General features: G+C 36.5%; 2 protein-coding genes across 2 annotated transcripts; both read left to right on the top strand.

The window, feature by feature from the left end:
* The first annotated feature begins 444 nt into the window (after nucleotides 1–444).
* On the top strand, nucleotides 445–10,219 carry VAR3 (zinc finger (Ran-binding) family protein). Its single transcript, XM_006829735.4, has 5 exons — nucleotides 445–996; nucleotides 1,356–1,473; nucleotides 5,975–6,258; nucleotides 6,892–6,990; nucleotides 7,268–10,219. The coding sequence occupies exons 1-5, from the start codon at nucleotides 521–523 to the stop codon at nucleotides 9,867–9,869; spliced, it is 3,579 nt and encodes a 1,192-aa protein (XP_006829798.1). The 5' UTR covers nucleotides 445–520; the 3' UTR covers nucleotides 9,870–10,219.
* A 3,791-nt stretch (nucleotides 10,220–14,010) lies between these two features.
* On the top strand, nucleotides 14,011–21,042 carry LOC18425166 (alpha/beta-Hydrolases superfamily protein). The gene is made up of 4 exons (XM_006829734.4): nucleotides 14,011–15,295; nucleotides 16,185–16,522; nucleotides 19,450–19,649; nucleotides 20,695–21,042. The coding sequence occupies exons 1-4, from the start codon at nucleotides 14,890–14,892 to the stop codon at nucleotides 21,014–21,016; spliced, it is 1,266 nt and encodes a 421-aa protein (XP_006829797.2). The 5' UTR covers nucleotides 14,011–14,889; the 3' UTR covers nucleotides 21,017–21,042.
* Nucleotides 21,043–22,459: the final 1,417 nt, after the last annotated feature.

The raw sequence follows: 22,459 nt of genomic DNA, 5'->3' as shown, positions 1-22,459 counted from the left end.
CTAAAAATATAAGTATTGTAACAAATTATCTAAACCGTCCATTTCTCCCTAAAAAATAGTGTTTATAGATCTACAAGATGGGTATCATTTTTTAAGTTTTGGATTTCATTGTTGGTGTTGTCATTTTTTAAGTTTTGGATTTCATTGTTGGTGTTATCATTTTTTAAGTTTTGGATTTTATTGTTGGTGATAGAAACTTATACTTTGGTAAGTTTTTTACTCTTTTATTTTTAATATATTTGGACTCGGGATAATTGGCTAGCCGGTTCGACTCATCGAATCGAGTTTGGGCTTCTTAGAAAAAAAAGTAAAACTCGTCATTCTCTCTCTCCGTATAAAATATCTCTTATCGTCGAAGCCACAACCCTGTTACTCTCGCTCTAGAATCTTCTTTGATGGGTGGCAACCCACTGCTAAAACCTAAGCCACACAATGGAGATCTCCAAGCTCCAATAGCTCCAAAACCCTAAACCCCTCTCGTAAACCTCTCCTCTCTCTTTTTATCTCTCTCCTCTCTCTAATGGGCGGTGCATCAAAGTTCCTAATGCTTCTCTCTACCCACCCCGCCTCCTCTAACATTAGGTTTCTCTCTCCTCTTTCCCCTTCTTCCCGCTCATCTTATCGCCATGCCAGGGCCGCCCTTCTTTCTGCAAATTCGAGGAATTTACACTCTCTCTCCAAAAGAAATGGACCCATCAGGATTGGTGGGTTCTCTAATGGTCGGGTTTCTCAGAGGTTTTGTACACAGGTGGCTAGAGAAGATTTCGCAGAGGCTACGCCTTTGTTTGTTCAGAATTCTAGGGTTCCGTCTCATCCATGGCCTGAGTGGGTGAGGTTTGTGGATCATCTTAGAGAGAGAGGGTACTTCAAGAGAGAGATTGACCAGAGATTTGGGGAAGAGGATGGCATCAAAGAGCTGGAGGGGGTTTCAGATGAGTTTGCTGTGGCGGTGAATGCTTGTCTGGGGTTTGCTCACGATCGTTCGGATATAATCAGGCAACCCTTATTCTCCTGTTTCGTCTTCGTCTTCGTCTTCTTCTTGTTGTTATTCTTTATCTGTAATCACCCTTAAAAATTGATGGCTTTGCGTGCTCTCCTCTCTATCTGTCTCTCTCTATATGTGTCTCCCCCTCCTTGCAGGGAATCTCTCTCTCTCTCCCTCTCTCTCTCTCTCTCTCTTTCTCTTGGCGTTTACAACTCTGTTAGTCATGGGACAGCGTTGAAGTTTCAGTCTTTAAAGTTTCAGTCTTGAAAGTTTCAGTTATCTATACATTTGATGGAAATCTCTTTGCTTAAGTTTTTCTCCGAGTTCTCAAAGTTGGTGTATTTTTCACTTGTTCATTTTTGTTGCACAGGTCACTTTCTAGGAGGGATATTGAAGTTGTAGTGGAGAATGGGTCTCCTTTCTTGTTCAAAGATGGTACAGGCTCAACAAGGAGGATGAGAGACTTCCTGATTACCAACCATGCAAATGTATGCTTTTAGAATTTCATATTGTTATTATATAGCATTGATAATGAATTTTAGTCATCATCCAAGAAAATAAATTTTGTTTTATTATTAATTATCTACGGAGTTTTTGATTTTCCATTGAGTGTTGAAAGGATCAGGATGTTGTTCAAGTCCATGTCTTTCTGAACTCTAATTTTGAGTTGTTTTGATCAAATTCGTTGACTTGGGTGTAGTAATGCTATCCTGACATGAATACAGGTGTCGAACTCTAATGCTTGTCTTAGTTTCTGGTACTTTGGACTAGAAAACCAATATGGAAAGACTTATCTTTGTAATTATTGCCTTACAATGAAACAATAGATATCTTAATGTATGTACAATAAATTGTTCATATTTGTTATTCGGATTATGTTGGCTCAGTGCTATGCCACACAAACTTGGCACAGGATGTTGTTGTTCAAACACCACCCTTGTACTCTCCTTGTGCTCAATACGATATACATTTTTTTGTAACATTCCAGTGCCTGGAAGTGTGACATGGTGTCCAAGTGCCAACACATGTTGACCCATGATATTTTAACAAAAAGATGAAGTTTCTGGATATGAAGGGGCAATAACAGTAGCATATTTAAGTTAATATTGTATTGGATGCTTTCTTATTAAGTTTCTTTTGCACAAATGCCTTTCGTGAACTAATTCAAGAAAAATGTTTTCATGAAACTTTCACTCTTAGTTTTGTAAATGCTGAGTCTTTGTCAAATGCTGGTGTTTGCAATTATTTTCTACTCATGATCGGAAGCAGGACAGTTTCCTTGAATTCCTATAGTATTGTTTGCTATACTTTTCTTTCCTATGGTTCATGTAGCCTATGTTCCTTGTACACTCACACAGGTGTCACAATCTGATGTGTGTCTACATGTTAGATGCAGCAGCCAAGAACCGAGACATGTGAGGATATTGTTATTTTATAATAGAATAGTATATTTTATATACATAAAATAAATAGTTCCTATTTATTAGAGTTATATCTGATTCATGTTGTGGTAGACTACATGACATGGGACATGGTGTCTTGGGTTCAAATGCCAGATCTCATTTGTGCTTGGAAGCATTGACACAGTGTCGTGTTGACACGCAAAAGGGCAGTGTGAATGGGGTGTCCAAGTAACATAGCATGTACCACAAGTTCTATGCATTAGTCAGAACTTGGATGCTATAGTGTTAGTGTGTCACAAACCATGCAGTTGTAGCCTAGTTCTGCATTCATCTGGCTATATCTTGTTATAATGCAATGAGGGATAATCATTGGACTTCCATTGAGCAATGATTACATGAGAGGTTGTCTTTATGTGGTTGGCTACTTCATGGTTGACGTGGTTGTTTGAGGAAAAGATTCTAACATGGGATTTCGGATCTTTTTTGACTACGGAACTCATTATTGTGGTAACTTTGGTTATTACAAAACTTTTGTTCAAAACACCCCTTGTGGCTAAAGAATCTGCTGCTTTATTGGACTCTCCCCATATATGCCTAAAGGAGACCTTTATCAACATATGAAGTCTGAATGATCAAACATCTGTTCTAATCTCCAAGGGTTCATGGATACTCTTCTTTGCTTACATTCTTGGAATCCTCCTCTACAACCAAAGAAGATACCCACCTAGGGTCGATCAGGCCTTCGAGGAGGGCTCTTGGCCTCGGTCAAAGATGCCTTGCCAATTGGACGGACCCTTAAAATTGAGCTACACAATGGCAGTGTTGTCCCTGAAATGGCTGCCAAGCAAGCTCGTCCACGTTGCCTGGAGAGCAACAATCAAAATTGAGTCTGATGGTGCTGGGGTCTGGAGCCAACCACAAGTGCAACCTGGATTTTGGAGTGTTCTTAGGGATGGAGCGCCAGTTTCGAGTGAAGTCGGAAGAATAATAAGGCTTGAAGAGGAGTGGACAAACAAAAAGAAAACAAGGAAAATATGTTATTTTTGGAGTCCTCGACTCCATTCCCACAGGATGTACTGTAAATCTCCACTTTCACGTAAGTGGCACTTTGTTCACAGTCTCTCATAAACACCTGGTTAGGAAGAAAGGTGCCTAGACGCTTGTAATGATGCAAAAAAATTTAGGAAAATTCAAAATTTTGATTTTATTATTTTCTGGTTGTTTTTTTTTCTTAGGAATTAGTAGGTGGTACGTGAGGATAAGTTGGGTGGCAAAAATTACTGACTGGCAAAAGAAAAAAAAGAAATTGAAATAAATTTTTTTCCTTTGTATCATGATCAAATTTTTCTTTCAAGAACTCCAAAATCTTCGACAAAATGAAAAGAAATCGGAGGATTATACTGGGGAATTTTATAGACTAGTAGCTCGAAACAACCTCTGAGAGACTGAGGTAAATGGGCTTCAACCAACCATTAGAGATGAGGTCTTTCTACATCGGCCATGGGCTTTAAGTGAAACTTTTCAAATTGCTTTACGAGTAGAATCCAAATACCAATGGAGCTTTGATAAGCGCTTTTGCACCCAGAAGGAGCTTTCGTGCCAACCAAAATGTAGTGAAGAAAAAAAGGATATTGCAAATGATACTTGTTATCGGTGCAATGAAACAGCACACTGTGCATATGAATGCCCAAAAAAGAAGACGGAGGTACACTTGGCTAAAGAAGTAGATGAAGTTCAAGAAGAAGATCAAGTTCCAAAAATATTTGTACATGGCGATGAAGGGGGCGCGCTTTGAATCAAGTTCGACTTTTCAAGCTCAAGGTCGAGCTTCTCAAACCCCCAAGAATGATGCAAATTTTTTTTAGGAAAATTCAAAATTTTAATTGTATTATTTTCTGTTTATTTTTTTCTTAGGATTAGGAAGTGGTACTTGAGGATAAGTTAGGTTGGAGGAGGTGGTGCGTGAGGATAGAGATAGGGAAAACATGGTATGGGTTTTCTTTTTAGAAAGATAGAGTGGTGTTTTTTTTAGTAGGTAATCTTTAAGAATAGGTTGATAGTTAAAAAAAAAAAGTACCTTGTAATAGGAGGCTTATATTTTTTGGAGAGCCAAGGGAAAGTGAAAGGGTACTTACGTGATGAGTCTATTTTTGTGGGTTTTTTTATTATTATTTTATTTATTATTTCTTTGAAGTGGTATCTGAAGGGAAAGAGGTTCCTTCTTTGTAAGGAAGTGAATTGAGTAAAGAAAGAGTTTTCTTTGATCTTGTGAAGAGATCTTTGGGGTGGACTCCCTTGCGGACCCTGAGAGCGGGTATAATTCTTTCGTCCCTTATTTTATAATTTATTTTTACTGGATTATTACTTTTTTCCCTGCATTAGGTTGGTATTGGATGGTGAATTTCAACCACTTTGGTTTCTTGCATATCATGATGCATTGGCTGCATGTGTAATACTTGTCTCATTCTTTAGGTGATAACTTGGCAACATGTTTCTAAAGTTAGGAATCTTGGACAAGGCTTGGGAATCACCCTGGTCTTAGCCAGCTTTCCTAGCTGAGTTCCAAGTCAAGTTGGGAATCTTTAACTTCTCTTTTAAGCCATTGAAAAATAGTTTAATTTTTAAATATGAAAATTTGTAAGAGGAAATACTTCCCTAGTGTACTGTAATACATTCTTGGCTACATATCGGTCATGTAAGGTTGGAAATTTTTGGTTTTTCTGTTGATTTCGTTACTCAATTATATCTGGATAGCAAACATGGACTATGGATTCGACGTTTCATGTTTGCATGATATAATTGAGTGAAGAAATTGTGAAACCTCTTAAGAGCCAGTGGACATCAACCAAAATTGCCAAACTACATGACCCCATAGATTTCTATACAAAATAAATTCTTTGTGATAAACAAGCAAAACAATTAGAGCTAATGAACTTGCAGTTTATGTCGACTATCCGTAAGTGTCATGGTTTGTAAATGCGTAAGGCAAAAGAAAGGTCTAAATTGGCTCAATAACCAGTTTGAATGGGTGGATTGTCATGACCATATTAGTGGCAACCATGTTGATGGCAGTCTTAGACTTCTAATAGAAACAACTTGACCCCAATGCCATACATAATAATCTTTCTTTGAAAAATATACAAAAACAACTAGGGCTTATTAAATTCCAATCCATTTTTACTACACTTGTGTCAAGGTTTGAAATGAATAAAATGAAAGAAAGGTCTTGACTCAAAGCGATTTGAATGGATACTAAAAGCAAGTTACTGAGGATACTTCTCTATGGTCTCAAGGGAACGTGCCGAGGGAAAGGAACTCATCTTTGACTATTTTACCTTGGTGTGATTTTTTTATAATTTCTACATAATTTAGAAGTGTTCGCACGCACTTGTGTTGCATGTGTTTCCAATGCCTTGCAGGGGTGATTCTAGACTCTGATTAATTGTATAGCATAAGTCTTCACAAGCTAATGATTGTATCATCTTTATGAGTAGGTGATGTTATCAAATGATGCTAACAGTTTCATATGGGTATTGTTAGCCTGTATTGTGTGTGTTAGTACTGATGGCGCTGCAAAACTTTTTAGGTGTTGGAGCATGACAAAGCAGGCACAATTGATCTGATGCGTTTTTTATTGAGCTATGCATCCAGTCCTCTTGTCTCCACAGAGGGAAATGAGATACAGAACAAGGATCTTGTTGAAGCATCTGTTCGCAAGCTTCTTCGTGAGTTGGTTGAAGTGACTGGAGCATTCCAAAAGGTTGACTATTCAGACTCCATTGCCCCACTGGCTTCTGATAAATATGGAAGGCCACCAAGGCCTTTGGGACAAAATATTGAAATGAAGCGAGGTGATTGGATATGTGCAAAGTAAGTTTTGGCATGAGGTCATAAAGTTGTATTATCAATTCAGTATACTAGAGCCCATATCCTGACAGCCATTCCTTTAGATTCCCAATCTGAGTAGTAGATATTCTGTTGCCTCATTTTAATATTTTGATAGTTCTACATGATTGATTCAGTTTCATGAAATCACTTTGGTTGGTTCATACAGTTTGTTGCAAATTTTTTGATGTTTTTGTGGAATTTTATGAATTCAAGAGTTCAATCTTATTTCCAGTGGGGCTAAGGCTATTGTGCCCCTGGTTATATGGGTTTGCAACTTGCGTGGTGGTGATGCCAGCCATCCAAACTTTTCATTGTACTTGTAGATTAAAGAGATTGAAAAGTGAAGAAGCATGGATACGCACTAGTGCACGCTTGCGCACACACTCAACCTCAAATTGCTGCTTGTTCTTACAAAATTCTTGCAGAAAAATCCTAAATGAATGTTTTTAACGAAGTGTCTTTAAAAACACTAACAACAACAATAATGACATGGCACTGTTTCAGTAGCATCTATTGCATGGAGGATTTTGTAATTAGGTAGCCTTTGTGAGATCTATTTTCACGCATTCTTGGGTTGAGGAAATATAATCGCCTTTTGTTTTTTTTATTGAGCAGGTGCAGTTTCATGAACTTTGCAAGGAACACGAGGTGCCTTGAATGTGATGAGGCACGGCCAAAGCGACAGCTAACTGGAGGAGAGTGGGAGTGCCCTCAGTAAGTTTTCTCGGGCAATAATCATAATATCTGCTCTGTATTCCCAAGCTAAGTCAGGCAGAGGGAGGGAGGGAGAAGGAGAGAGAGTTATTTCCCACCTTTGACAAAGTTCTTTTTCTTTATTTTCTTATTAATGAAAAACTTCTCTATTCGAGTCATCAAATTGCAGAGTGCGTTTTTTTTTTTCTCATTTGGTAACGATTTGCATGTGCTTTACCTATTTTCTTCTCATTCTATAAAGCGAAGTTATAAAAAACATTTTTCGATCTGTTTTCAGGTGTGACTTTTTCAATTATGGACGGAATGCTGTTTGCTTAAGGTGTGACTGCAAATGTCCAGCCGGTACTATAGTGAATGGAAGCATGGACAACTCATATAATACAACACCCCCCATTACCAATGGTTACTCTCCGAGCCCAAATAGAGACCAAGTATTCAACAGTGTACCTTCCTCTGATGCTGAGAGAGAGCGAAGGCTTGCTGAGAATGATGCAAAGGCAGAAAGATGGTTCAGTAAAGTCTCTCAACTCAATGATGCCTCTGACTTGAGCAGCACCATAGCTGATGAAGATTTCCCTGAGATTATGCCTTTGAGGAAAGGGGTGAACAGATTTGTGGTTAGCACGAGGAAGACACCATTAGAGAGGAGGTTGGCTAATGCCCAATATAGGAGGAACGTTGATGATAATGGTGTGAATTCTTTCAATGTGGCTTATTCTGATAGACCTACTGAGTCATCAATTAGTGAGAGTTTGGACAAAATACTTGGATCTGCCTCAAATGTTTCAGAAACCTGTGAGAGTGAAAAAGGAAATTCGAATTCTCTCTCTTCTGAAACCAGTAAGAGTGAGAAAGATGATAATGATCCCAGTGTAGACTGGTTTTCTAACGTTGCGAAGTTGGGCAATGAGAAAGAAGAAACACCTGATGATGAGTTCCCCAAAATCATGCCCATGCGTAAAGGGGAGAGTAAGTTTGTGGTTAGTACGAGAAAGCCTCCATCTGAAAGGAGGCTGACATCACCTGAGTACAGGCGCAATTTAGCTTATCAAGGGAATGATGCTGGTTATGTTCCATTCACTCCATTAGACCCCAGCTTGTTTGGTAAGAAATCTAAGGCCATGACAGAAGATAAAGGTAGTGGTAGTGTAGCAGAGACCCCCAAATCTAGCGAAGTTCTTGGCGATTCATCTGAGAGTGTTGGTTCTAGCAGTGGCTTGGTCTCTGAGAAACAAGTTGTGAAACAGGTTGAGAATACTGATTCTGAACCATCTGATCTATCAGAGAGATGGTTCAAGAAATTATCAGAGCTCCATGATGTTAATGACTTAGCTTCTGCGATATCTGATGAAGATTTCCCTGAGATAATGCCTATGAGAAAGGGAGAGAATAGATTTGTGGTAAGTAAGAAGAAGGACCGGTCCTTGACCTCGCCTCAATACAAGAGGCGCCTTGCCATGGAGCAAGCAAACAGTTCCTCCAACTTTGTCCCTTTTGTTCCTTTTCCACCTGATTACTTTGCAAAGAAGGATAAGCCATCTGGTTCAACAGAGACCTCTTCCTCTGCTACTTCTGGTGTTTCGACGACTCAAGAGACAAACAAAAGCGACTCTTCTGTTGGGGGAGCCCAACAATCTGAAAATTTCGAGATTACGAGAGAGATTCAATGCATGAATTCCACTGGAAAACCTCTTGAGGGTCCAGCCATGGAAAATTATGGGTACCAGAACTCTGATAATAATATTCCAAACAACAAAGAGAGAGAATTTGGGAACATTGGTTTTTCGGAGAGGCATTTGCAGAAGTCGGCTATGCAGGATCATGGTTACCAACAACCACCCGAAAATTTACAGAGTAGGAGAGACAGTGGGTTTATTGGGAGCTCATTGGAGGGTTCGGCCATAAAGGACTATGGATATGGGCAACGGGAAAATTTTGAGACTAGGAGAGAGAGTGGGTACACTGGGTTTACTGGGAAACCTTTGGATGGATCAGGAACTAATCATTATGGGTACTCACAACCCCAAAATTTGGGGAGTAAGAGAGAGAGCGAGTACAATGGGTTCACTGGGAGGTCCTTGGAGGGTTCGGCCCCAAAGGATTATGGATACCAACAACCCAAAAATCAGCAGAGTGGAAGAGAGATTGGGTATCAGCAGCCCGATAATTTTCAGAGTAGGAGAGAAAATGGTTACAATGGGTTTACTGGTAAGGCCTTGGAGGGTTCAGCCTATGGAAACCAGCAATCTGATAATTCACAGAGTAAGAGAGAGAGTGGGTACAAAGGATCAGGAACTAATCATTATGGGTACTCACAACCCCAAAATTTGGGAAGTAAGAGAGAGAGCGAGTACAATGGGTTCACTGGGAGGTCCTTGGAGGGTTCAGCCCCAAAGGATTATGGATACCAACAACCCAAAAATCAGCAGAGTGGAAGAGAGATTGGGTATCAGCAGCCCGATAATTTTCAGAGTAGGAGAGAAAATGGGTACAATGGGTTTACGGGTAAGACCTTGGATGGTTCAGCCTATGGAAACCAGCAATCTGATAATTCAGAGAGTAAGAGAGAGAGTGGGTACAAAGGATTTACTGGGAAGTCTTTAGAGGGTTCAGCAGTGAAAGAACCAGATCCACTTGACATGTCTGAAGAAGCTAAAGCAGAAAGATGGTTCAGGAGGGTGGCTCAAATTAAGGATATATCAGAACTAAGTCAGATCCCTGATGAGGATTTCCCTGAGATAATGCCAATGAGGAAAGGGGTTAACAGATTTGTAGTAAGCAAGAGGAAGACTCCGTTGGAGAGAAGGCTCACCTCCCCACAATACAGAAGGAACCTGCCTGTTATAAGTTCAGATCCTGAGAAAGACAAAACAAACTGAAATAAGAACCCCAGGTATGCTATTTATGTTTGGAAAACAATTCTTTTTCGAGCTTCCTCGAGTACTTGAATTTTTTGTCTGTTGAGTCGGTAGGAAGCAAGCTTAACTTATCCCTAGAAGGAAAGAAAAAAGATAGCTTTTGTTGCAGAATATTTCAGATTGGCAGGAGCAGGAGTTAAATCCTTGAGCTTTATCATATGGAGATTTGTCTGGAATAAGTCATCTACTGAAAATAGCTGCTGCTAAATGGCGTCTTCTGTTAATGTATTAGTGAGTTTAAATTGGTGGTGTGCCTTGGGATTGTAGATTGTTATTTTATCTACTATGAGATGGGATTTTGATTGTGAACAGATCTGTTCTATTTTGTTTTTCTAATTCATCACATAATTATAGTGTCCTTTCACATGTAATCTTGGTTTTGAGCGACGTTTTGTTCAAAAGCGGCATAGGCTTTAAGGGAGGTAATGGACTGTAGAGAACTTGCGGTTGTGCGATAAGCATGGAAAGGGGTTGGGGTCCTTTTTGTGTTCTGCCAATACGTTTTCCTTTAAAATTGTATTTCCCAGTGTTTTAAAACCCGGATTAGTGGTTTGGATTGTTCATCGTGTTGGATCGTTAGATCGGGGATCCAAATTGGGTTTGGATTGGCCCTTTGTGATCTAAAAAATATATAAAGTAAATAAAATAAAAAACAAAAATCAAAATAGGGATTTATGGGATGGGGACAGGAATTATAAAAAAATATTAAATAAATTTAAACAAAAGAAGAAAAAAAAGTAAGGAGGGCTTTATGGGGGAGCCAAGTTGAATTGGCGACTTGGACTGGTACGTCCCAAAGGTATCCAAACCTTTTTTGCTCTGTAGTGGTATCTGATACTAAGAGGGTACGTTGATTTGTGTTTAATTTTACTACAAAATTCAAGAATTCAACCCTCTATTTCTCATCGATGAAAAAAACCTAGTGTTTTACCAAGAAACCCTATTATATTCCTTGTTTCTCAAGTCTATCTCTCTCTGCCAAAAAAACCGCCTTGCTTAGTTCTTGACTTATTTCTAGTCCATAAAACTTAATTATCCATAATGGGAATTGGCTTGGACTGAATCTGTTATGGGTTCAGTCCCTCCCCCACTTTTATAACCCATTGTTTTTTTCTTTCTTATTTTTTTGTGAGTTTATCTAATTTTTTTTAGAGAAAAATGAAGCCTTGGCTTCTTTTCTTTTAGGTACTCTTAACTAAAAGAAATAAAATAGATATACACAAAAATAAATACATATACACAAAAAAGGAAAAGGTTTACACAAGGTTGCAGCTATTTTTTTTGGGTAAGTGGGGAGAGGGCCCCTACTTGTGGTAGGAATTGAGTCTTTTTTGGGTGAGTAAGTGGGGAGAGGGCCCTTACCCGTGGTAGGAATTGAGTCTAAGACATAGCGTTGCAAATTGTCAAGTGCTAATCAATTAAGTTTTTGGGTTCTTTTCGTCACACTATAGAAGTATAGAACACTAGCCAATTAAACCTGGGTTCTTTTCCTCACACTATAGAATTATAGAAGTAAGGTGTGCCACAAAAATTATAGAAGTATGTTGTGCTTCAAAAATCTAGTAGGAAAGAATGTTTCATAGTTGGAAAACCTTCTAATTAATCATCTTAGCCTTGAGATGTATGAATATAAAAGAAAAAAAAAATTTTACGTCTTAAAAATAATGCATGTTATAACAAGGTTTTTTGTTTTTTTGACAATATTATATGAATCTTATTAATCAAATATAACTTACAACAACATCAATAATGAGCTCATCAACAACAAGAACACATGTCAATTGCGCTCCTGTTTTGCAAGACCGGCTGCATACTTTTAGCTTCCCAATCGACAAGGTGAAAAGAAGCAATCAACCCCTGACCTCGCCCAAATTTGTAGCAACTTCCATAGTGGTTTGTTAATCTTCTTATACCAATTAATTGGGTTTTGGGAATCTCCTTCAATAACACAACTAATACCAAATAACACAGTTAATACTGCCATCTCACAGCTTAAAACCTTTAATCCTTGCAATGGACTTTTAAATTCCACCGCATTTGCTGTTGCCACCCTACACAATCCTGCAAAAGCAAAAGAACAATCGCCCTCGGAGTTTCTAAGCACTCCTCCAAAACTTGTTATCCCCGGATTTTCAAGGGAACTCCCATCAAAATTCAATTTTGACACTCTCCATCTCCCCTTTGGCTTTAGCTGTCAAGTGACATTAGTGTAGGATTTAAGAGCCCTCTTAGATGTGGAAACATGAATATCAAGAATTGGATTCCACCAAGATCATTTACTTATTTAGCTAAAAACAAAATAGGCATGGCTACGAGCCATAGTACGAAAAATAAAACATAAAACATATGTGCACAAGAACGAAAAGATTTATGTGGTTCACCCAAAAGGGTGACATCCACGGGCATGGCAAATTGAAATCCACTATACCTATACCAATGAAAGTTACAGATTTTGGGACATAGAGATACCTCTTTAACCCTCGACAAAACCAATTGAGTAAACCCTTTTAGACCCGCTCTCCCGATTGGCACGACCCGCCAAACTCTCATCTCAATTCCACAGTGGTTTCTCCCGATCGGCACGAATCGCCGAATTCTCATCTCAATTCTACAGTTAAGCTACTGTCCAGGAAGAGACTCATCTCTATTCCATAGCTAAACCGATTTCTAGGAAGAGACCCTTCAGAGCAGCCAAGACTGTCTTTCACTAAAAGAGGAAACCACCTAAAATCTACATAAGAACCGCTTCTCTACAAGAAACCAGCCTCTCAATCTATAGCAGGCTCATCTATGGTGTTTCTCTCCATAGGAAGGTACATGAGGCTCGTCCATGGTGTTTCTCTCTATAGGAAGCTCTCTTCTTTTTAAGGAGGGGCTTTGCCTCTGAAGCAAAGGCGGCCCAAGCTCTCTCTTTAGAGGAAGCCACCTTTCTCATATAGTGATCCAAATAGAGCATACATTTTCTCTTTTCTTTCATTCCATATATATATAAGGTTAGAAAACATCAAATAGGAAACTTCATATAGGTATTACATATATCTCAAGAACCAAAAGATATATCTCAAAGTCCTAATCTGTTTGGATTCTATTTCATTTGACAAACTTATCAATATCAATTCCAATCACACATAATATGAGATTTTCTTATGTAAGTGATTTTGGATAATCACCATATCCAACAATTAGAGATGATATTCTTTATATTAGTCCAAATATTTACTTTTGGAACACCATCTCCTTCTTTGGATATTGAAAACCAAATCCACAAGCCATGTAAAACTCTATTATATCTCTTCTATCCCCACCCCCAAAACCGCACCCTCACATTTCGTCAAATTAGGCAACTCCAAATGCATCATAATATATGGGTGACTCCTAGGCAACAACAACCGCACCCCCATCAACTGAAATGTCTACTCCCACAAGGCTCTAGTAAAGGACCAATGTAAAAAAAGTGCTCATAAGTTTCCTCATCCCTTTTACAAAGAAAATAAACATTCACCAATATCTTTCATCTCTTATGCAAATTACCAATAGTTAAAAGTTTTTTCTTGAACAAAAATTCAAAGGAAAGCTTGAATTTGATGAGGAATTCGAAACTTCCATACCTTACTAAAAAATATTGCACTTCTTTGAGTTTATTTGGACAATTTATTTTCAAGATTTTTGTATTTTTATAGATCTAATCGATTTGTACCGTGTTTGAAATTTTAAATTTCATCATTTGGTTTGAACATAAATTTTCAAGCCAATGGAAGGTTTCAAACATCGCAGCTACATTTTCCCATAAATTTTAGGTGCACTCACTTGTATAGTGTAAGGTGGGCACCTTACGCAAACCTGACCCCACAAAAAATATGTGACAAAATATATTCTTGGCCGTTCATATCATATCTTCCCATCTCCTTCAATATTGGCCTTTCAGCGAAAAGTAATATGTACACCGGCCGGCTCACAAAATAGGGCCTTTTGCTTGTCACTAAATTGTGTATGGAAGTAAGTAGACGTGGCAAATGCTTCAACACCAGTATACTCCCCAACTCTACGACATCAATGCCTCTCTCTCTATCTCTTCATCTACTTCTTCATCTCTTTCTCTCTCTAAGGTTGTCACACTCATAGTTAGCAAGTCCTTATTTAAAATATGATTTTTTTAAAAAAAATTTTAATTTTTAAAATCTGTTAAAAATTTCTAACTTTTCAAGAGATTTTTAAAAAATTATTTTTTTAAAAAAAATTGATTTTTTTTTCCTAATTTTATCTTTTTCAACAAAACTTTTCAAAAGCACTTATTCCTTATGACTTTTATCTCTTCATATCTTTAAATTTTGATTTAAAGATAGGAAAAGTATGCAAGAAATTGCCACAAAATTCAAAGATATGAAAAGTATGCAATAAGAAATTGCCATAAAACAAATTTCACCAGTACGTAACAAAAGTGCAATATATATTATTTAAGAACAATCCATCAAAACAACCATATATCTTAAAGTAGTAGTTAGAGTTAAAAGAAGAACAACACAATAAAAATATATTTTTAAAATTTAAACAAAAAGCGTGAGATTTTGTCTCTTCATTGATTGATATTGTTTTAATGGAACCGACATAAATCTGAATTTGATCTTTTTTTCAATTTTTTTTTTTCAAAAAAACTCATTTCTCATGACTGTTTATCTCTTCATTGATTGATATCTTTGAATTTTGATTTAAAGATAGAAAAAGTATACAATGAGAAATTAGCATAAAAAAATTTCGCCAAAAGTTCTTAAAAAAAAAGTGCAATATATTTTTCAAGAACAATCAATCAGAGCAACTACATATCTTAAAATAATAGTTAAAATTACCCATCAGAGCAACTACAACTCTCTCTCTCTCTCTCTCTCTCTCTCTCTCTCTCTCTCTCCATCTTAGATTTAGTCATAAATTACCCAACCCCTGATGATGGATTGGTATTCCTTCATTGAATTGGTCACAAGAACTCATGAACTCCGTTGTTCCAGCGCTGAGCTCCATAGTTTTTGCTTTCTTAGACTTCTTGGACCTTATTCTCTGCTTCTTTTACAAATTTGCAGATTCATTACTTGAAGAAACAAGTCTCCCCTGTTATTGCCACCATGAAAATAGTGCAGAAAACAGGGTACGCGATGCCATTGATGAAGAAGATGAGGTTTCTGAGACTCTAAACCGGAGAGAGAACAGATTCAGAGCCTTCCTGATTAGAATTCAGAAAATGGGTTTCCTTAAAATGAGAGAAAAAGCGAGAAATGAGGAAGCAGGTGGTGCTTTAATGAGGCCAAGGTGGTCTGATTGTCACTGTGAAGCCTGTGTGTCATGGCTTGGGAAAGAGAAGCAGCTGCTTCATGTTGCAGTGAGAGAACCAGCACCAGGTACAGGATTTCTTCTATTCAATTTCTTGCTTCCTTAAAAAGTTTAAAAGCATCCATATCTCTATCTCTCTCTCTCTCTGTAGTAGTGTTCGTAAACTTGGTCGGTCAAACCGGAATGGCCTACTGGCCCATCCGGTTTGGGTGGTTCGGCCGCTCTGTTTAAATTTTTTTTTTAAAAAAAGGAAATCTTGAAAATAAAGAATTTATTTGTGATGCGTCTTTGAATGTTTTTTTATCATTTTAGCAAAGATCGACAAATATTATAGTCAAGAATAATTATTTTTATATTTTCCCATTCTTGGGTACAAATAGATTTATGAAGTTCATGTTTTTTTATCTTTGTTTAATCATATTTTAAATATATTTTTCATATATTTTTTGAATTCTTATAATTTTTTATTTATTTTTTAATACTTTTTAGACGGGCAGGGACCTACCCGGTTAGGCTGGTTGAAGGGTCTGGTTTACCGATTACTCAAACCCGGCCCTTGGCCGGTTTCCGAGTCCGGTTCGATTTTTCAAATGTGCAGTGTGTAGTGAAAAAACCAACACCAGTTGCCAGACTTCTTTTACCACCCATATTTCTACTTTCTCAATTACTTAAAACTCTCTCCCCTTCTAAATTTCACCTTGGTTCGCAATTTCTAAAATTTTCAATCAAATTTCACCGAAAATTTCTAGTAAAAAAAAAAATAGAAAAGAGAATTCTCTTTTAAAAAAATAAAAAATAAAAATAACAAAACACAACGGAAAAGATTTAGCTCCAAGGGCACTAAATTAAACCTGATTTCAGTGTATTCATCACAATTTGGGCTAACACCCTTTTCCATTTTGGTCAATTATTCAAAACATGCAAGTGTTTTTATGAATTTTTTTTTTTTTGGGACAGGTCCAAAAGGAAACAAGGTTGAAGATGTGATTCTCATACATGGGATCCTATCATCGTCACTGATTTTTACAGAGACAGTCTTTCACAATCTCTCAAACAATGCAGACGGAAAATTCCGGCTTTTCGCGCCGGACCTTTTGGGTTTTGGGAGAAGCCCCAAGCCATTTGAGAGCTTATACAGAATGAAAGACCACTTGGGAAAGATTGAAGACTCTGTGATCAAGCCTTTTGGCATTGAATCCTTCCATCTGGTTGCTCATTCCATGGGTTCCATCATTGCCTTGGCCTTAGCTGCAAAATACCCAAATGCTGTTAAATCTATCACAATAATTGGGCCGGTATGTATATATGTATGTGTGTATATCAATGTTTTAAAATAACTAATTAGTGAAGCCGATCGTCCACCTCCAATTTCAGTCCAGATCGGCTGGATTGGCAATCCCGATCGATCTCGAATCGTTTGGATCGGTGATCCAAAAAAATTAAAAATAAACAAATAAAATAAAATTGAAATTAAAATAGTGGTTTATAGGGTGAGTATTTTGGTGAGGACTACAAAAAATATTAGACAAACTTAAATAAATAAATAAAAATGAAAGCGGGTTGAGAGACGGGCCCAAACCTATACCATTTCAGAACCGGTTCGGTCTCGACAATCCTGCATTAAATCGGTGACCCGCTTGTATTATTCATTTAACGGACTTTAACATTCATAGGACATAAAAAGTTTCACCACAAATGAGTAGCCCAAAACAACACTTTATTTATTTATTTATATATTTGTTTTACATGTTTGCATGTATCAATGGTGGTATATGCATGTTATACATGTATGACATTAACAACCCTTTATTTATTTATTTATATATTTGTTTTACATGTTTGCATGTATCAATGGTGGTATATGCATGTTATACATGTATGACATTCTTGTGTATGTTTGTACTTTGTTGTCATGTGTGCTTGCATATTAGTTACGTATGGGTGAAGACTTTATGCATATATAAAGTTAGGAAAACTGTTTCATGAGGACTGAACCACATTTCTACAATATGTGGTTCCAACGTATAAATCATCCATCTTAAATATGGATGCAAATAGGTGGTCCAAATATATTTTTTAATAGAATTATTATTTTAATTTTAAAATTTATTTATTTTGTCATATTCATGATTTCCATTTTAGAGATTACATGTCTTTAAAAATTAAGTCACAAAATCTATCTCAAAAATAAAATTTTAAGATGCAAGTTAAGATCAATTCTTCCCAAATCATCACCTTAATTAACATAAACTCTCGGAGATGACAAGCCTTAAAAAAGAAAAGAAGAGGAGAGAAGGAAGAAAATTGTAAAAACAGAAAGTACTCTACCTCCTAAATTTGGGAAAGGTTTATATACTTCCCCTATAGCATAGATCTTCTATGCTTTCCCTACCATTCAGCCGTCCAATTTTGATGGAGTCACTCACCGTTTGATCTTAGATCCGACGTTTCAAAATATTTTATATTTAGTTTTTTAATACAAATTGTATGAATATGAAATTTGGTACGTGTCGTTTTCTCATTGGGGCGCACTTATAAAAAATATTAAAAATAAGTTTTCGATAAAATATAATGACCAAAATACCACTTGAATCTTTCAGGGATATTTTGGTCACTTTATTTTATTGGAAATATTTTTTTAGTATTTTTCGTTAGTGCGAGGTTAATAAAGGATCGACATCCGAAATTTGGTGTCAAAATAGTTTATAGGAAAAAATTAAAAATAAAATAGTGTACTGACGTAACATTGTGGTTGGGGCAATCCTAACCCTCCATTCAGAATGGATGGTTGGATAAGGGAAAGTATATAAGTTTTATGCGGTAGAGGAAGCATAGAAAGCTTGTCCCCTAAATTTTATTAGCTCAAAGTTCTCTAAGGAACAAGTATATATATATAAGGGATTATATACAATGAGACCATTTACTTTTGATACATAAAAGTCATAATTACTTATAACCATTTGATATGAAATCTGATAGTTTGGGTAAGTCACAAAATTCGAAAAAATTTATTTTGAAGTTTGAGCTTGGCCAATGGAATAATGCAACCATCTAATTTCACATCCAATAGTTAAGATTAATTGTGACTATCTTGTATCACAGATAAATGGTTTCATTGTATATTTTTCATTTATGATGTAATTGTTCTCTATCTAAACCTTCAAGAACAAGTATTTAAGTAACTCGAAACCATAAAAAAATCTTACGAAATCCTAACCATCTATTATTAACATGATGGACTTTTGCCCTTACTAAAATCAAAAGTAACAACTAAAATAAAGAAAAAAGAAATTAAGATAATTTTCTTAATTAAATTATTGCTTGGTTTTTTCCCGCATGGTCCTACGACCCTTCTTTGCCCGACCATGAACTATTGGTTGTGGCTGGGGCTTATGGCTGTGTCAAGTCATGTATGATTACATGTATAGGTTTAACTCACCCTTATATTAGGATATGTAAATGAATCTATGTATGTTACATGTGAATGTAACATTTGCATGTGAGATGCATGTACACATGTACTAATTTGGTATATGGTACATGCATACATCATAATATGTGTATGAATGTATTAGTGATGTGTATGTATAGCAGAGTATCGATACCACTGCCTGTAGATTCATGTATGTTTGTAGGCATGTTTATAAGCATCACAAAACCTTTTCCTTTAGGGCAGCACAGGACAGGGACAGTCTAGTTGTATCAATTTGAGTATATAGCTTGAACATCTTTCTCATTGTGCATCATTTTTTGATACAATAATGAAGTTGATATTTACAAAAAAAATAAAATAAAATAAATAAATAAATAAATAAATAAAAGAAAGAAAGAAAGAAAGAGAAGAAGTGTTTGGGCATGAATGTAGTGATAAGCATTGTTGATTTTTCTCAGATAGCAACATTATATTGCTTCTTGTATAGTGCATATGTACGAACGTGTGTGCTGTAGATAATGTACATAAAAAGCCGAAATAAGTAGTAGAGATTGTTCAATTTTTAGATAGTCAGATCTATGCGGTTAAGAACTTAAAATCCTTTCTTTGAAAAAAAGAAAAAAAACAAAAGATTCTGATCTGGTGATTTCAAAATTGATCCCAAAATTTCATTTTGAAAAAATCCTCGAGTAGCTCTTTTACCTGAAGGGTAAGAGTATAGTGTGTTCTCATGACAGTATGCTATACTCGTATATGATTTTCATCTGATATATTTTTTGTTTAATTCAGCCATATTTTCCCACTTCTTCAATGGAGAAGGCGAGCTTCACAGCTCTAATCGGATTGGCAGAAAGGCGAATATGGCCATTGTTGCTATTCTGGTCATCAGTAATGTCATGGTATGAGCATTTGGGGAGAACTGTGTGCTTCATAATATGCAAGCACCATAGATTTTGGGCATGGATCATCAAGCTCTTCACATTCAATAGGTAATTCTGTGCCTTTTAGTTATCTGAGTTTTTTGTTCACTTCTTCTCAAAGGGCCTATAGTTCATTCACAATGCTCCTAGCTTGAGTGTTGCTGAAAGGAGGATAGAAAAATTGGGCAATCTGTGAGCATAAATTTTTTGTTTTAGACCTTGGTAGGAATGGAACCATAGACAGTGGCACCTTGACATCGTTGCTGCTCATTCCTAGAGCCAATTCATTTAAAACAAGTAAGCCGAAAGATATTCTATTCTCATACCCCTCGGGTAAAACCCCACTTAGAATTAATTTTCCAAATTAAGGGAATGTGATATCTTCAACCCATAGATTAACCTCAATAAATAAAAATTCCTAATTGTACACTTTATGCACTTGGAAAAAAAAGATGGCTCGAGGTCGAATGGAGACTATCCAATTTTTAGTTGGTGAAATCTAAGTGTTACAAAACTCAAATTTCAATTTTTTTTGATAATAATCTAGTAATTCTTTAGCAATCCTCGAAATTGAAATTGAAAAAATCCTTCTCAGTAGATCTTCTGATCGAAGGAGTAGAAATAAACTATACTTCGGAGGAGGCATAATATACGTGATCAACAATAACACTTGTAGGGAATTACAATGACGCCATTACCTTTATATGATTACGATAAGCTCCTGCCACAGGATGTACAATGATTAGCTCTAGCTATAAGATGTGCAATCAGGCGGATATGGGGTATGTCAAAGACCGCGCTCGAAGTCCAAGAAAGTATTTCTTGAACTCTGTACAAAGAAATGACATATCTAATTATTCATGGCACATCTTCAGCCTTTTGATTTGCTTGTGTACGTGTATACAAGCAGAGAGAAAAGCATCACAATTTAACCAATTGATATCACATATAATAAAGTGATTGTAATTTTCTAATTTCATATTTGACTGCTAAGGGTGATTGCAACTTTCTTATCTTCGAGATAAACGACTTTACAAACCCATAATACACTTCTTTATGTAGTTCCATTAGTTTTACAACTACTCTGACCTAATTGTTATACACTCTGTTTCAGGGGAATGCATTTCATTATCTCAGACTTGACCAAACACACACATCATTCTGCTTGGCACAATATGCACAATGTGATATGTGGTGGAGCCAAGTACATGGATAACTACTTAGAAACTGTAAAGAGATCAGGGTGCCCACTTAAAATTTTGCTAGGGGGGAATGACCATTTGGTCCCCATGAAATGTGGCTTCCAAATTAAGCAAAAGGTCCCTTCAGCTGAAGTGGAAGTCATCCCTAATGCAGATCATTGTACTGTGATTCTAAAGAGAGAAAGGGAATTCACCAGAGATCTTGAACACTTTTGGGCTTTTGCAAGCACTTGAAGCAATGAATCTTTGTTTATGGAGCAGTGAGAGATATATTCTTTGTTCTAAAATTCTCTCTTATCTTTTTTTCAAAGAAATCAATTCTTTGTTGAGTGCATGCATTATAACTCTTCTGGGGTATATTATATATTTACTCTCTCAGATAGAAGATTTGCTTCTACTTGGGAGGAAAATTTTCCATATGAAATTTTGAGAACCACTTAAGAATCATTTGTTGATTATGAAAAAAAAAAGTTTTGAATCTCTAGCCCAAGATGCATCTTTAAAAAATTGGACTCTCCATTCAATTTTGAGACTTTTATCTTTTTCAAGCCCATAATGTGTGAATTTGGCAAAAAAAAATTTATTGAGACCAGTAATATCCCCAAATTTGAAGCCCCTAAAAGTACTTGTAAATTGGTTTAACCTGAGGGACCCATAAATAGGATGCTCCTATAGGAGCATCATGAAATCTTTTGGCTTCTTTATTTTTGAAGTGGCGGGGGAGATGCTCTCTGCTTCTAACATGTTCCGGAATTGTTCCGATCTTTTCCAAAGCAAATCTCTCTCTCTTTCATCCGGCAAATTCTTTTTTGTTTTGTAGTGGGAGAGATTCTTTGCTTCAAACGGGTTCTAAAATGTCGTTGTTTTTGGAATCTAAAGCAATTTTGTCATATTCGCTTCAAAGTTTTTTCCAGTTTGGTGAGAAAAATGAAACAATTCGGTACTTCGGCTGATTATGGGGGGAGAGACTTCAAACTTTTTCTTAAAAAATTTTAATATAAATAAATTAAATATTTATATATATAATATATAAGAATAATGAAAAAATTCAAAAAAAATATTTTTATGTAAATATTTCTTCGCTTGAGCAGAAGAAGCCGAAGCTTCGGCCGCATCGGCTTGAAGTAGACCCACTGAAACAACAGCACCAAACTTCACTTCGCTTCGGTCTAGGCTTAAAATTTGAATGAAGCGAATTTGACAACACTGGTCTAAAGAACTCTTTATCTCTTCTCTTTGGAGTCTAAAGATCCCTCCCTCTCTCGTCATTTTTTATTTTATTTTTTCTTTTTTGAGTAGATCAACAGGGAAGCAGTTCTCTACCTAAGGTAGGACTTTCAATACTTCCCCAATTAATATCAACTCTCTCTTGCAAATGACTGTTCCAAAACAACAGTAAGGAAATGTTAGAGGAGTTATATTGAGATCTTTCCTCCTGTTTGCATATAGTGTTAAGGAGTAGTTTGATCGTTCTATTTTTGTAACATGCTGGTGTGAGAACTATTCCTTGTCATTTTTGTATGCACCCACTTTCCAAGCCCACTTGTTAAGAAGTGTTGCAAATGAAGCCTAAATATAGGTGACTTCCTTACAAAAATGAGCAAATAAATGAAATAAAATTAATTAATGCTAGTCAAAATAGACCTGGCGGCTCGCACGGTGCCTTAAAATTTTCAA

The sequence above is a fragment of the Amborella trichopoda genome, chromosome 1 (assembly GCF_054954075.1).
Source record: "Amborella trichopoda isolate Santa Cruz 75 chromosome 1, AtrichopodaSantaCruz75HAP2 v2.0, whole genome shotgun sequence".
NCBI classification, from domain to species: domain Eukaryota; kingdom Viridiplantae; phylum Streptophyta; class Magnoliopsida; order Amborellales; family Amborellaceae; genus Amborella; species Amborella trichopoda.
This window is presented reverse-complemented; position numbering and strand designations above follow the sequence as displayed.

What these genes read in the sequence shown, in the direction of transcription:
- VAR3 (XM_006829735.4), top strand. Translation starts at nt 521, where the DNA reads ATGGGCGGTGCATCAAAGTTCCTAATGCTTCTCTCTACCCACCCCGCC. An exon ending in TGATTACCAACCATGCAAAT is followed by an intron (nt 1,474 to 5,974) that starts GTATGCTTTTAG and finishes AAAACTTTTTAG; the next exon opens with GTGTTGGAGCATGACAAAGC. An exon ending in GGAGAGTGGGAGTGCCCTCA is followed by an intron (nt 6,991 to 7,267) that starts GTAAGTTTTCTC and finishes ATCTGTTTTCAG; the next exon opens with GTGTGACTTTTTCAATTATG.
- LOC18425166 (XM_006829734.4), top strand. Translation starts at nt 14,890, where the DNA reads ATGAACTCCGTTGTTCCAGCGCTGAGCTCCATAGTTTTTGCTTTCTTA. An exon ending in AGTGAGAGAACCAGCACCAG is followed by an intron (nt 15,296 to 16,184) that starts GTACAGGATTTC and finishes TTTTTGGGACAG; the next exon opens with GTCCAAAAGGAAACAAGGTT. An exon ending in AAGCTCTTCACATTCAATAG is followed by an intron (nt 19,650 to 20,694) that starts GTAATTCTGTGC and finishes ACTCTGTTTCAG; the next exon opens with GGGAATGCATTTCATTATCT.